Raw genomic sequence first — 12,886 nt, forward strand, 5'->3', positions numbered from 1 at the left:
ACACGCGCGGTCAGATGACGCGCGGGCGCGTGCGGAGAGACACGCGGAGAGACACGGAGAGACACGGAGAGACACACGGAGAGACAGATGGGGAGAGACACACGGAGACACACGGAGAGACACACGGAGAGACACACGGAGACACACAGAGAGACACGGAGAGACACACGGAGAGACACGGAGAGACGTGGAGAGACACACGGAGATACATACGGAGAGACACATGGAGAGACACGGAGAGACACACGGAGAGACAGATGGGGAGAGACACACGGAGACACACGGAGAGACACACGGAGAGAGACGGAGAGACACGCGGAGAGACACAGAGAGACGTGGAGAGAGACACGGAGAGACGTGGAGAGACACGCGGAGACACACGGAGAGACACGGAGACACACGGAGAGACACGGAGAGACGTGGAGAGAGACACGGAGAGACACACGGTGAGACACACGGAGAGACACACGGAGAGACACGGAGAGACACGGAGAGACGTGGAGAGACACGCGGGGAGACACACGGTGAGACACACGGAGAGACACACGGAGAGACACGGAGAGACACGGAGAGACGTGGAGAGACACGCGGGGAGACACACGGTGAGACACACGGAGAGACACACGGAGAGACACGGAGAGACACGGAGAGACACACGGAGAGACAGATGGGGAGAGACACACGGAGACACACGGAGAGACACACGGAGAGACACACGGAGACACACACGGAGAGACACGGAGAGACACGGAGAGACGTGGAGAGACACACGGAGATACATACGGAGAGACACATGGAGAGACACGGAGAGACACACGGAGAGACACGCGGGGAGACACACGGTGAGACACACGGAGAGACACACGGAGAGACACACGGAGAGACACATGGAGAGACACGGAGAGACACACGGAGAGACACGCGGGGAGACACACGGTGAGACACACGGAGAGACACACGGAGAGACACACGGAGAGACACGGAGAGACACGGAGAGACACACGGAGAGACACGCGGGGAGACACACGGTGAGACACACGGAGAGACACACGGAGAGACACACGGAGAGACACATGGAGAGACACACGGAGAGACACGCGGGGAGACACACGGTGAGACACACGGAGAGACACACGGAGAGACACACGGAGAGACACGGAGAGACACGGAGAGACACACGGAGAGACAGATGGGGAGACACACGGTGAGACACACGGAGAGACACACGGAGAGACACGCGGGGAGACACACGGTGAGACACACGGAGAGACACACGGAGATACATACGGAGAGACACATGGAGAGACACGGAGAGACACACGGAGAGACACGCGGGGAGACACACGGTGAGACACACGGAGAGACACACGGAGAGACACACGGAGAGACACATGGAGAGACACGGAGAGACACACGGAGAGACACGCGGGGAGACACACGGTGAGACACACGGAGAGACACACGGAGAGACACACGGAGAGACACGGAGAGACACGGAGAGACACACGGAGAGACACGCGGGGAGACACACGGTGAGACACACGGAGAGACACACGGAGAGACACACGGAGAGACACATGGAGAGACACGGAGAGACACGGAGAGACACGCGGGGAGACACACGGTGAGACACACGGAGAGACACACGGAGAGACACACGGAGAGACACGGAGAGACACGGAGAGACACACGGAGAGACAGATGGGGAGACACACGGTGAGACACACGGAGAGACACACGGAGAGACACGCGGGGAGACACACGGTGAGACACACGGAGAGACACACGGAGATACATACGGAGAGACACATGGAGAGACACGGAGAGACACACGGAGAGACACGCGGGGAGACACACGGTGAGACACACGGAGAGACACACGGAGAGACACACGGAGAGACACATGGAGAGACACGGAGAGACACACGGAGAGACACGCGGGGAGACACACGGTGAGACACACGGAGAGACACACGGAGAGACACACGGAGAGACACGGAGAGACACGGAGAGACACACGGAGAGACACGCGGGGAGACACACGGTGAGACACACGGAGAGACACACGGAGAGACACACGGAGAGACACATGGAGAGACACGGAGAGACACACGGAGAGACACGCGGGGAGACACACGGTGAGACACACGGAGAGACACACGGAGAGACACACGGAGAGACACGGAGAGACACGGAGAGACACACGGAGAGACAGATGGGGAGACACACGGTGAGACACACGGAGAGACACACGGAGAGACACGCGGGGAGACACACGGTGAGACACACGGAGAGACACACGGAGATACATACGGAGAGACACATGGAGAGACACGGAGAGACACACGGAGAGACACGCGGGGAGACACACGGTGAGACACACGGAGAGACACACGGAGAGACACACGGAGAGACACGGAGAGACACGGAGAGACAGATGGGGAGAGACACACGGAGACACACGGAGAGACACACGGAGAGACACACGGAGAGACACGGAGAGACACAGAGAGACACACGGAGAGACATGGAGAGACACACGGAGAGATGCGTGGGTGGCACACGGAGAGATACGTGGACAGACAGACGGAAAGACTCACGGAGAGACACGGAAAGACACGTGGAGAGACACGCGGGGGCACACAGAAATGGTGATGATGATGGTGATGACGATCGTGATAATGGTGATGATGACAATAGTGATGTTGGTGGTGATTCGGGTCGTGACGATGGCGATGATGGCGATGATGACGCACCCTGTGAGGGAGAGCTGGATTTCTACTCTCACGAGGAGACGCACCACGATCGGCTGCAGGGTGTGCTGCTCACTGGCACTGTGACACAAACATCACACCGCGTCACACCGCGTACACGTAAGGAGCGTCACACCACGTACACACGCGGGGAGCAGTGGCAAGCGTCACAATCTCAATCAATAAATTGTGATTCTCTCCGTCTCTCTCCGTGAGCCGCGACCACGGCCTTCCTTCCGTCCTTCCACAGCCCTCGCGCCGGGGGAGGTGGAATCTAACCGGCCCGGCGTGCCGGCAACTCCACCGGGCCGGCGGTCGAGTCGCGCCGGAGACTCCGAGCGGCGGAACGTGGCGACGCTGCCGGTCGGTCGGTCAGTGGGGCAGGGTCCCCCGGGGGAGGGGGTGGAGTTGGGGGGAGTGGGGGCAGGGTGGTGGGGAGAGGGAGGGGGAGGAAGGCAGGGAGGGAGTGGGGGGCAGGGGGGGGGTGGAGTTGGGGGGAGTGGGGGCAGGGTGGTGGGGAGAGGGAGGGGGAGGAAGGCAGGGAGAAAGTGGGGGGCAGGGGAGGGGGTGGAGTTGGGGGGAGTGGGGGCAGGGTGTTGGGGAGAGGGAGGGGGAGGAAGGCAGGGAGGGAGTGGGGGGCAGGGGGGGGTGGAGTTGGGGGGAGTGGGGGCAGGGTGGTGGGGAGAGGGAGGGGGAGGAAGGCAGGGAGAAAGTGGGGGGCAGGGGAGGGGGTGGAGTTGGGGGGAGTGGGGGCAGGGTGTTGGGGAGAGGGAGGGGGAGGAAGGCAGGGAGGGAGTGGGGGGCAGGGGGGGGGGGTGGAGTTGGGGGGAGTGGGGGCAGGGTGGTGGGGAGAGGGAGGGGGAGGAAGGCAGGGAGAAAGTGGGGGGCAGGGGAGGGGGTGGAGTTGGGGGGAGTGGGGGCAGGGTGTTGGGGAGAGGGAGGGGGAGGAAGGCAGGGAGGGAGTGGGGGGCAGGGGGGGTGTGGAGTTGGGGGGAGTGGGGGCAGGGTGGTGGGGAGAGGGAGGGGGAGGAAGGCAGGGAGGGAGTGGGGGGCAGGGGGGGGGTGGAGTTGGGGGGAGTGGGGCAGGGTGGTGGGTAGAGGGAGGGGGAGGAAGGCAGGGAGGGAGTGGGGGGCAGGGGGCAGGGGGTGACTCTCACGTGCTCAGCCTCAGCTCCACGGCGAACTCCGTGGTTTCCGTGGTGATGAGCAACGTGCCGAGCAAGATGAAGAGCTTCGTCTGCGGAGCGGAGAAGATAGAGAGCGGCGTCAACGCGACGGACCGCGCACAAGCAGAGGCCGCCTGTTCTATCACGACGACGGCGGCGGCGACGATGAGAGTGGCAAAGATCGTCGTGGTGTTTACCCTCTGCCCCTTGTTGAATGGGTTCCCCAGCTCGCACTCCGTGGCGCTGTCGTTGAGCGGAGTGCACGACACCTGGGGGAGGGAGCAAGGGGCAGGGGACGTCGTCATCGTCATCAGGATCATCAGCAAGATACTGCAGTTGGAGACACGGTAGCAGCAGCAGCTACGAGAGTAGGCAGCTAATGACAATAGACAATTATTGATGATGATGATGGGGATAATGACGATGACAACGATGATGACGATGATGACGATTATGACGGTAATGACAACGACGATGATGGCGACGCAAATGACCGTGATGACGATGACAACGAAAGTCAACACGCCAACCGACACGAAGATGATGAAGATGACGACAATGATGATGGCACTGGCACCAATGGGGACGGAAGGGGGAGGAGGAAGAGGGGGTTTGGGATGGGGCTTGCGCTCACCGCCCTGTCGGCGTTGCGGAAGCCGGTGTAGGTGATGGCGCTGGGGATGAGGATGGAGAGGTGCGCGTCGTGAGCGTCGTGCCCGTCCAGGTCGGGCCGCGCGGGGTTCGACGGCTCGTTGCTGATGTCCATGCCCAGCGTGACGTCCTTCTGGGAGCGCAGGGACAGCACTTGGGCTCCCGTCTCGTCGCTGGGGACGCGCACACACGCACACACACACGCACGCACACACAGGCACGCGCACACACGCGCACAAACACACGCACGCGCACACACACACACACGCACGCGCACAAACACACACACGCGCACACGCACACACGCACGTGCACAAACACACACACATGCACACACATATGAAGATCCCCCCGTGTAGCCTGTAACATGCTGATGGGGCAAGTGCTGTTAGCGAGTAGCACCTATGAAGGCCGGCACGGCACACGGGGGGTGGGTGGCCAGCACCACGCCCGGCCGCCTTTGTCTCCCGAGCGGCGATGTTTACACCACCGCACCAGGTACTCATTTGAGGCTGAGTCGACCTAGGCGAGGCCCAGGACCGGTTCAAATAATCGTCACTGGTGTTCTCCGTGAGCGGGAATCGAACAAAGACAAAGATCCCCTGTACAGCCTTAACGGGTTGCTGGGGCAAGTGCTCTTAGCACCTATGAAGGCTGGAACGGCACACGCACGCGCGCACAAACCGTAGGTCCAGATAAAACCCACAGGGAACACGTTGTCGGGGGGGGGGGGAGGGGGAGGGGGGGGCACTCACGTGGGCAACAGGGTGCAGTCGCCCTCCTTCACCTCGGAGCAAAAGTACGGCCTCAACTGCAGGTTGCTGTGGCACTTGCCGTCACTACCCGCACCCCTCCTTCAAGAAGTTCACCTGCAAGGGTTTGAGGGAGAGGGGGGGGGGCAAGGTGGGGGGGCAAGGGGGGGGCAAGGTGGGGGGGGTAAGGGGGGTGCAAGGTGGGGGGGCAAGGGGGGAGGGTAAGAGGGGGGCAAGGTGGGGGGGTAAGGGGGGGCAAGGTGGGGGGGCAAGGGGGGGAGGGTAAGAGGGGGGCAAGGTGGGGGGGTAAGGGGGGGGCAAGGTGGGGGGCAAGGGGGGGGAGGGTAAGAGGGGGGCAAGGTGGGGGGAGGGTAAGGGGGGGCAAGATGGGGGGGGGTAAGGGGGGGCAAGGTGGGGGGGCAAGGGGGGGGAGGATAAGGGGGGGGGGGCAAGGGTGGGGGGGGGGTAAGGGGGGGGGCAAGGTGGGGGGGGCAAGGGGGGGAGGGTAAGGGGGGGGGCAAGGTGGGGGGAGGGTAAGGGGGGGGCAAGGTGGGGGGGGTAAGGAGTTGACAAAGCGTTGATGTGCCAAACGCCGAACAGAAGCGGAGTGCCGGGGGCAGCTGCCTATCTATGGGTCTCGATGCTGGTCTATTGATCCCTGTGAGAGTCGATTGATCGACGTGAGTCTATGGTTGTCTACGTGAGTCTGTGGGTCTCTGTGTTAGTCTACTGGTCCCCGAGGTCGACTCAGCCTCAAATGAGTACCTGGTGCGGTGTGTAAACATCGCCACCGGGGAGACAAATGTGGGCCGGGTGGCTGTGAAGCGAGCGAAGCGGGCGGGCGAGCAAGTGGACCGAGCGGGAGGGCAAGCGAGCGGGTGAACGGGTAGGTGAGTGCGAGCGGGTGAGTTGGCGGGCGGACAAGCGAGCGGGTGGGCGAACCAGCGGGTGAGTGGTGTGAGCGAAGTGGGCGAAGTGGGCGAGTGGGTGGGCGAGTGAAGTGGGCGAGGCGGATGGGCGAGCGAGCGGGGTGGGCGAGCAAGCGAACGGAGTGAGCAGGTTAGCGGGGTGAGTGAGTGGGGGAGGGCGAACGAGTGGACGAGCGGGTGGGTGGGCGAGGCGAACGAGCGGGCGAACGAGCAGGCGAGCGGACCTCGAGCTTCTCGCGCGTGAGCTGCGTGGGGGTCGAGCACGGGGCGGCTGTCCAGCGTGGCGACGTCCCCGGGCTCCTGGCGGTTGCCCCGCCGGGCGGCTCGAGTCTCCAGGATGCCGTACTGGGCCACGACGATGATGGGGCGCAGCTTGTCCCGGATGTTGTCCTGCGAGCGTCACGACACGCCCATCAGCGCGCGTCACCGCGTCCGTGCGTGCGTCCCTCCGTCATCTCCATTATCTGCGCGTCCCCCTGTCTGTCTGTTCGTCCGTGCGTGCACGCGTGCGTCTGTGCATCCCTCCGTGTGTCGCAGTGGTTATAGCGCGCTGGGCTACGAACCCGGCGGGCCGAGTTCGATACCCGCTCAAGGCCAAAAGCCTCAATGAGTACCTGGTGTGGTTTGTAACCATCGCTACTAGGAAGACAAAGGCGTGGTGCTGGACACCCACCCCCCATTGTGCCGTGCCGGCCTTCATAGGTGTTCGCTAACAGCGCTTGCCCCAACAGTCTGTTAAGGCTGTACAGGGCATCTCTGTGTTTGCGTGTCCATCCGCCTCCATCTGTCCGACCATTCGTCCTTGCGACTGTCTGTCTGTCAGTTTATCTATTTGTGTGTGTGTCTGTCCGTCCGTATTGTCCACCCATCTGTGTGTGTTCGTCTCCTTTCTCCTTGCTCGTGCCTGCGTGCGTCCCATGTCCGTCCGCACGTGCCGTGCATGTCCCCTCCGTCGGTACGTCGGCGTGTCCCCCCATGCGCGCGTGTGTGCCCATGTGTGCGCGTTCGTGCGTCTGCATATCCCCCCCCCTCGTCCATTCGTGTGTCTGCATATCCCCCCCTGAATGGGCGCGTGTCCCGCTCGTCCCCGTGCGTGCGCGCCCTGCCCTCGCTCACGTTGATCTGCAGCACGACGTCGCCGCTGCACTTGGGCGAGCTCTGCCCGTTGAGGACCACCGTGCCGCGCTGCACCTCGGCCTCGCGCGCTCCCCGCACGAAGGAGACGCGCGGAGCCATGCCCAGCCGGCGCCGATCCACCTCCGCCTCCACCGTGAAGTTTAGCACTGACGGGGGGGGGGGGGGGTGGCGGGGGAGGTTTAAACGACACAGCCACACCGCTTGAATTGGTCGCTTGCCCATTCATTCGCTCGCTCGCCCATTCATTCGCTCACACACCGCGTGATCGCCCATTCGCTCACTCACCCATTCGCTCGCCCACCCATTAATTCGCTCGCTCGTCCATTCATTCACTCGCTTGCCCATTCATTGGCTCGCTCGCCCATTCATTCGCTCGCTTACGCATTCATTCACTCGCCCACCCATTAATTCGCTCGCTCGCCCATTCATTCGCTCGCTCGCCCATTCATTCATTGGCTCGTACACCGCGTGATGGCCCATTCGCTCACTCGCCCATTCACGCGATCGCCCATCCATTCGCTCGCTCGCCCAAGGGGGTCCTTGACGACCCTCTTCAAAACAGAGTCCCGAGCCTCACTGAAGCTCTCCTGGGGTAAACGAAGGAGAGTGCCGCATTCTCCGGATTACGAGAGGCACCCACAAACGCTTGCTTTTAAAAGCACCTTACAATCCCGGGGATTTTGGGTACAGAGCGCCGTTCGTGGCGTAAGTTCCCGGGAGCATGACGACGAATTCCGTGGTCAAATCTCACCGAGACGTGGGCTGTAGGATGCAGGCTTGGCCACGTACGTGAAGCAGAGGCTCACTTTGATGCTGAAAGACAACAACGACATTTAGACAACAACAAGAGATATGTTTGAGATATATATTAAACAAAAACGGACAATACAATTGTGTTCGATGGTTGCATGTGATGGCAGCAGCTGCACGTTCAGGAGGTCGATGCCCCAAAGTCTGCTGCTGCTGCTGGCCATCACGAGAGGGCTTCAGGACACAGTCGTTTATTATCCGGTCCGCAGTTTGGGTTGCACGGCCACTAGTCTTCACCGCGTCTCTATTGACCTCTCTGTCTTCTACGCAGGGCAATGTGGTTGACGAGCTAGATGCCAATGTCGAGGCCTGCTGCTACTGTGAGGTCCGCTCACCGCGGCGACGCAGAGACACTCACCATGTGTAGGAACCGCAGTTCTTCTCGCTGGCGTCAAGCAGCTCGGGAGACACGGTGATGTTGTGAGTCACTCGCACGATGGGACGGCTCCTGGTGAAGACAAAGGTCCCCCGTGTAGCCTTTAACGGATCGTTGGGGCAAGTGCGGTCAGCGAGTAGCAGCAGCAGCAGCAGCAGGGCCTACGAAGGCCGGCACGGCACACGAGGGGGTGGTGTGGCGTGGCGAACTCCGGCGCCTGATCTGATGCCATCTACGTCTCCTCTGGTGGTCATGTTTGCCCCATCACACTATAAGAACCAGCGGTTATAACCGGAGATTATAATCCGGTGTAGGTTTTCGCAGGTGTGCTGTGTAGCTCTCTGATGAGATGTTGACTACCTCGCCCGGCATTACAGGAGGCTGTGGGTTCCATACCGACCATGACGCCTGCTGTATATTTGAAGTTTACTCTCTCGCCGTGGTTGCACGTATTTCTCTCCAGGTTCTCTGGTTTCCTCCCCCTCCACCCCCCATTTAGAATGAACGTCACGCGTTCAGAGTATTTGGCTGCTGCTCTAAATGTCCACGTGACGAGGATGAACCACTTCGTTAAGCTGTCATGCGAGATAGCCAGCTATGCAGTAGCTCAGTGGTGGGGCCTTACGTGGTGAAATGAAAATAGTTGATAGTTGTTTCTGTATAAATGTCGATTTAAAGCTTTCGTGACTGCAGGGATTCATCTTCTTGGTTCTTTCGGTAAAGTCACGTAGAAGGGAAATAATAAAATAATAAAAATAAAACATAATAAAATACAATTCTCACGACGTTTCGGCCACAACGCAAGCAGCCGTCTTCAGGTGGAGAACGGGTGTGTCGGAAAGACACCCATTCAGACGCTGTCTTTCCGACAGACCTGTTCTTCACCTGAGGACGGCTGCTTGAGTTGTGGCTGAAACGTCGTGAGAATTATTTTATGTTTTATTTTTATTATTTTATTATTTCCCTTCTACGTGACTTTACCGAAAGAACCAAAAAGATGTTTCTGTATAGTTTGAAAGAAAGAGCTCCTCCGGCTGCGTTTTATATAAACCCGTGTCTTCGGTTTATCTTCTACATAGATCTCGTGGTTTGAAGCTTTCGTGACTGCAAGGAATCATATTCTTAGGTTTTTTTCGGTTAAGTCACGTAGGTATAACATCAAAATTAATGAAAATAAAATAAAATAAAAACAAAAAATCACGACGTTTCGGAGGCAACACAAGTCTCCGTCATCAGGTGGGACCGTCATAGCCAGATTAGCTGCATCAAGCTAATCTGGCTGTGACGGTCCCACCTGATGACGGAGACTTGTGTTGCCTCCGAAACGTCGTGATTTTTCGTTTTTTATTTTATTTTATTTTCATTAATTTTGATGTTCTACCTACGTGACTTTACCGAAAAAAACCTAAGAATAGATCTCGTGGTTTGAGATCGTCTACTGGCGATGGGGTCATGTTATGGCTTGTGATGTTGATGGCGATGATGTTGGTGGTGGTGGTGGTGATGATAGTGATGTTGGTGGTGATAGTGATGATGTTGGTGGTGGTGATGATAGTGATGTTGGTGGTGATAGTGATGATGGTGGTGGTGGTGGTAATGATGATAGTGATGTTGGTGGTAATAGTAATGATGATGTTGGTGGTGATGATAGTGATGTTGGTGGTGATAGTGATGATGTTGGTGGTAATAGTGATGATGTTGATGATGGTGGTGATGATAGTGATGTTGGTGGTAATAGTGATGATGTTGATGATGGTGGTGATGATAGTGATGTTGGTGGTGATAGTGATGATGTTGATGATGGTGGTGATGATAGTGATGTTGGTGGTGATAGTGATGATATTGATGATGTTGGTGGTGGTGATGATAGTGATGTTGGCGGTGATAGTGATGATGTTGCCGGTGATAGTGATGATGTTGGTGGTGATAGTGATGATGTTGGTGATGTTGATGACGACATTGCCAATGTCGGTAATGGGTGTTCGTCGCGGCGATGACGATGCTGGGAGGGGCCGGCGGGCGGGCGGTTTTCGCCATCCTCTCCCCGTGGCCACGGAATGTCTTTGTGGCAGTCTCCCCGGCAAGCAGCTCACCGCAGCAAGGCGATCTTGTCGGACATGGAGCCGACGAGGAGGTCCGGGTAGGTGTTGTCGTCGACGTCCATGTCGCCGGACAACGAGAAGCCGAACTGGGTGATCGGCGGCTTCAGCTCTTCGCCCGAGATCACCTGTTACCCCCCCCCCCCCCACACACACACGCACAATATAAATGTATGTTTGTAAATAAAGGCACAAGACCTGAAATTTCTTTGCTCGTGCCACTGCTGGCCAGAGGGAAATAAAAGCTCCTCCACACAGCTACACTCAGCCCCCCGTGTCAGCAACAGCTCCTCCACACAGCTACACTCAGCCCCCCCGTGTCCCCTCAGCTACAGCCCCTCCACACAGCTACACTCAGCCCCCCCGTGTCCCCTCAGCTACAGCTCCTCCACACAGCTACACTCAGCCCCCCCGTGTCCCTTCAGCTACAGCCCCTCCACACAGCTACACTCAGCCCCCCCGTGTCCCCTCAGCTACAGCCCCTCCACACAGCTACACTCAGCCCCCCCGTGTCCCCTCAGCTACAGCCCCTCCACACAGCTACACTCAGCCCCCCCGTGTCCCCTCAGCTACAGCCCCTCCACACAGCTACACTCAGCCCCCCCGTGTCCCCTCAGCTACAGCCCCTCCACACAGCTACACTCAGCCCCCCCGTGTCCCTTCAGCTACAGCCCCTCCACACAGCTACACACAGCCTCCCCGTGTCCCCTCAGCTACAGCCCCTCCACACAGCTACACTCAGCCCCCCCGTGTCCCCTCAGCTACAGCCCCTCCACACAGCTACACTCAGCCCCCCCGTGTCCCCTCAGCTACAGCCCCTCCACACAGCTACACTCAGCCCCCCCGTGTCCCCTCAGCTACAGCCCCTCCACACAGCTACACTCAGCCCCCCCGTGTCCCCTCAGCTACAGCCCCTCCACACAGCTACACTCAGCCCCCCCGTGTCCCTTCAGCTACAGCCCCTCCACACAGCTACACACAGCCTCCCCGTGTCCCCTCAGCTACAGCCCCTCCACACAGCTACACTCAGCCCCCCCGTGTCCCCTCAGCTACAGCCCCTCCACACAGCTACACTCAGCCCCCCCGTGTCCCCTCAGCTACAGCCCCTCCACACAGCTACACTCAGCCCCCCCGTGTCCCCTCAGCTACAGCCCCTCCACACAGCTACACTCAGACTCCCCGTGTCCCCTCAGCTACAGCCCCTCCACACAGCTACACTCAGCCTCCCCGTGTCCCCTCAGCTACAGCCCCTCCACACAGCTACACTCAGACTCCCCGTGTCCCCTCAGCTACAGCCCCTCCACACAGCTACACACAGCCCCCCCGTGTCCCCTCAGCTACAGCCCCTCCACACAGCTACACTCAGCCCCCCCGTGTCCCCTCAGCTACAGCTCCTCCACACAGTTACACTCAGCCCCCCCGTGTCCCCTCAGCTACAGCCCCTCCACACAGCTACACTCAGCCCCCCCGTGTCCCCTCAGCTACAGCTCCTCCACACAGCTACACTCAGCCCCCCCGTGTCCCTTCAGCTACAGCCCCTCCACACAGCTACACTCAGTCCCCCCGTGTCCCCTCAGCTACAGCCCCTCCACACAGCTACACTCAGCCCCCCCGTGTCCCCTCAGCTACAGCCCCTCCACACAGCTACACTCAGCCCCCCCGTGTCCCCTCAGCTACAGCCCCTCCACACAGCTACACTCAGCCCCCCCGTGTCCCCTCAGCTACAGCCCCTCCACACAGCTACACTCAGCCCCCCCGTGTCCCTTCAGCTACAGCCCCTCCACACAGCTACACACAGCCTCCCCGTGTCCCCTCAGCTACAGCCCCTCCACACAGCTACACTCAGCCCCCCCGTGTCCCCTCAGCTACAGCCCCTCCACACAGCTACACTCAGCCCCCCCGTGTCCCCTCAGCTACAGCCCCTCCACACAGCTACACTCAGCCCCCCCGTGTCCCCTCAGCTACAGCCCCTCCACACAGCTACACTCAGCCCCCCCGTGTCCCCTCAGCTACAGCCCCTCCACACAGCTACACTCAGCCCCCCCGTGTCCCTTCAGCTACAGCCCCTCCACACAGCTACACACAGCCTCCCCGTGTCCCCTCAGCTACAGCCCCTCCACACAGCTACACTCAGACTCCCCGTGTCCCCTCAGCTACAGCCCCTCCACACAGCTACACTCAGCCTCCCCGTGTCCCCTCAGCTACAGCCCCTC

The 12,886-nt window shown here is 59.9% G+C and overlaps 1 protein-coding gene across 1 annotated transcript in view; it reads right to left on the minus strand.

The window, feature by feature from the left end:
• The window catches only part of LOC144951364 (integrin alpha-6-like), a 92,168-nt gene that overhangs the window by 17,821 nt on the left and 61,461 nt on the right, over positions 1 to 12,886 (minus strand). The window contains 12 exon segments of the mRNA XM_078881589.1: positions 2,757 to 2,834; positions 3,911 to 3,990; positions 4,117 to 4,188; positions 4,554 to 4,743; positions 5,326 to 5,414; positions 5,416 to 5,439; positions 6,476 to 6,505; positions 6,507 to 6,641; positions 7,368 to 7,534; positions 8,140 to 8,201; positions 8,557 to 8,646; positions 10,668 to 10,801. Coding sequence (XP_078737715.1) covers positions 2,757 to 2,834; positions 3,911 to 3,990; positions 4,117 to 4,188; positions 4,554 to 4,743; positions 5,326 to 5,414; positions 5,416 to 5,439; positions 6,476 to 6,505; positions 6,507 to 6,641; positions 7,368 to 7,534; positions 8,140 to 8,201; positions 8,557 to 8,646; positions 10,668 to 10,801 — 1,151 coding nt within the window.

This window comes from Lampetra fluviatilis, chromosome 62 (genome assembly GCF_964198595.1).
Source record: "Lampetra fluviatilis chromosome 62, kcLamFluv1.1, whole genome shotgun sequence".
Classification (NCBI taxonomy): Eukaryota; Metazoa; Chordata; class Hyperoartia; order Petromyzontiformes; family Petromyzontidae; genus Lampetra; species Lampetra fluviatilis.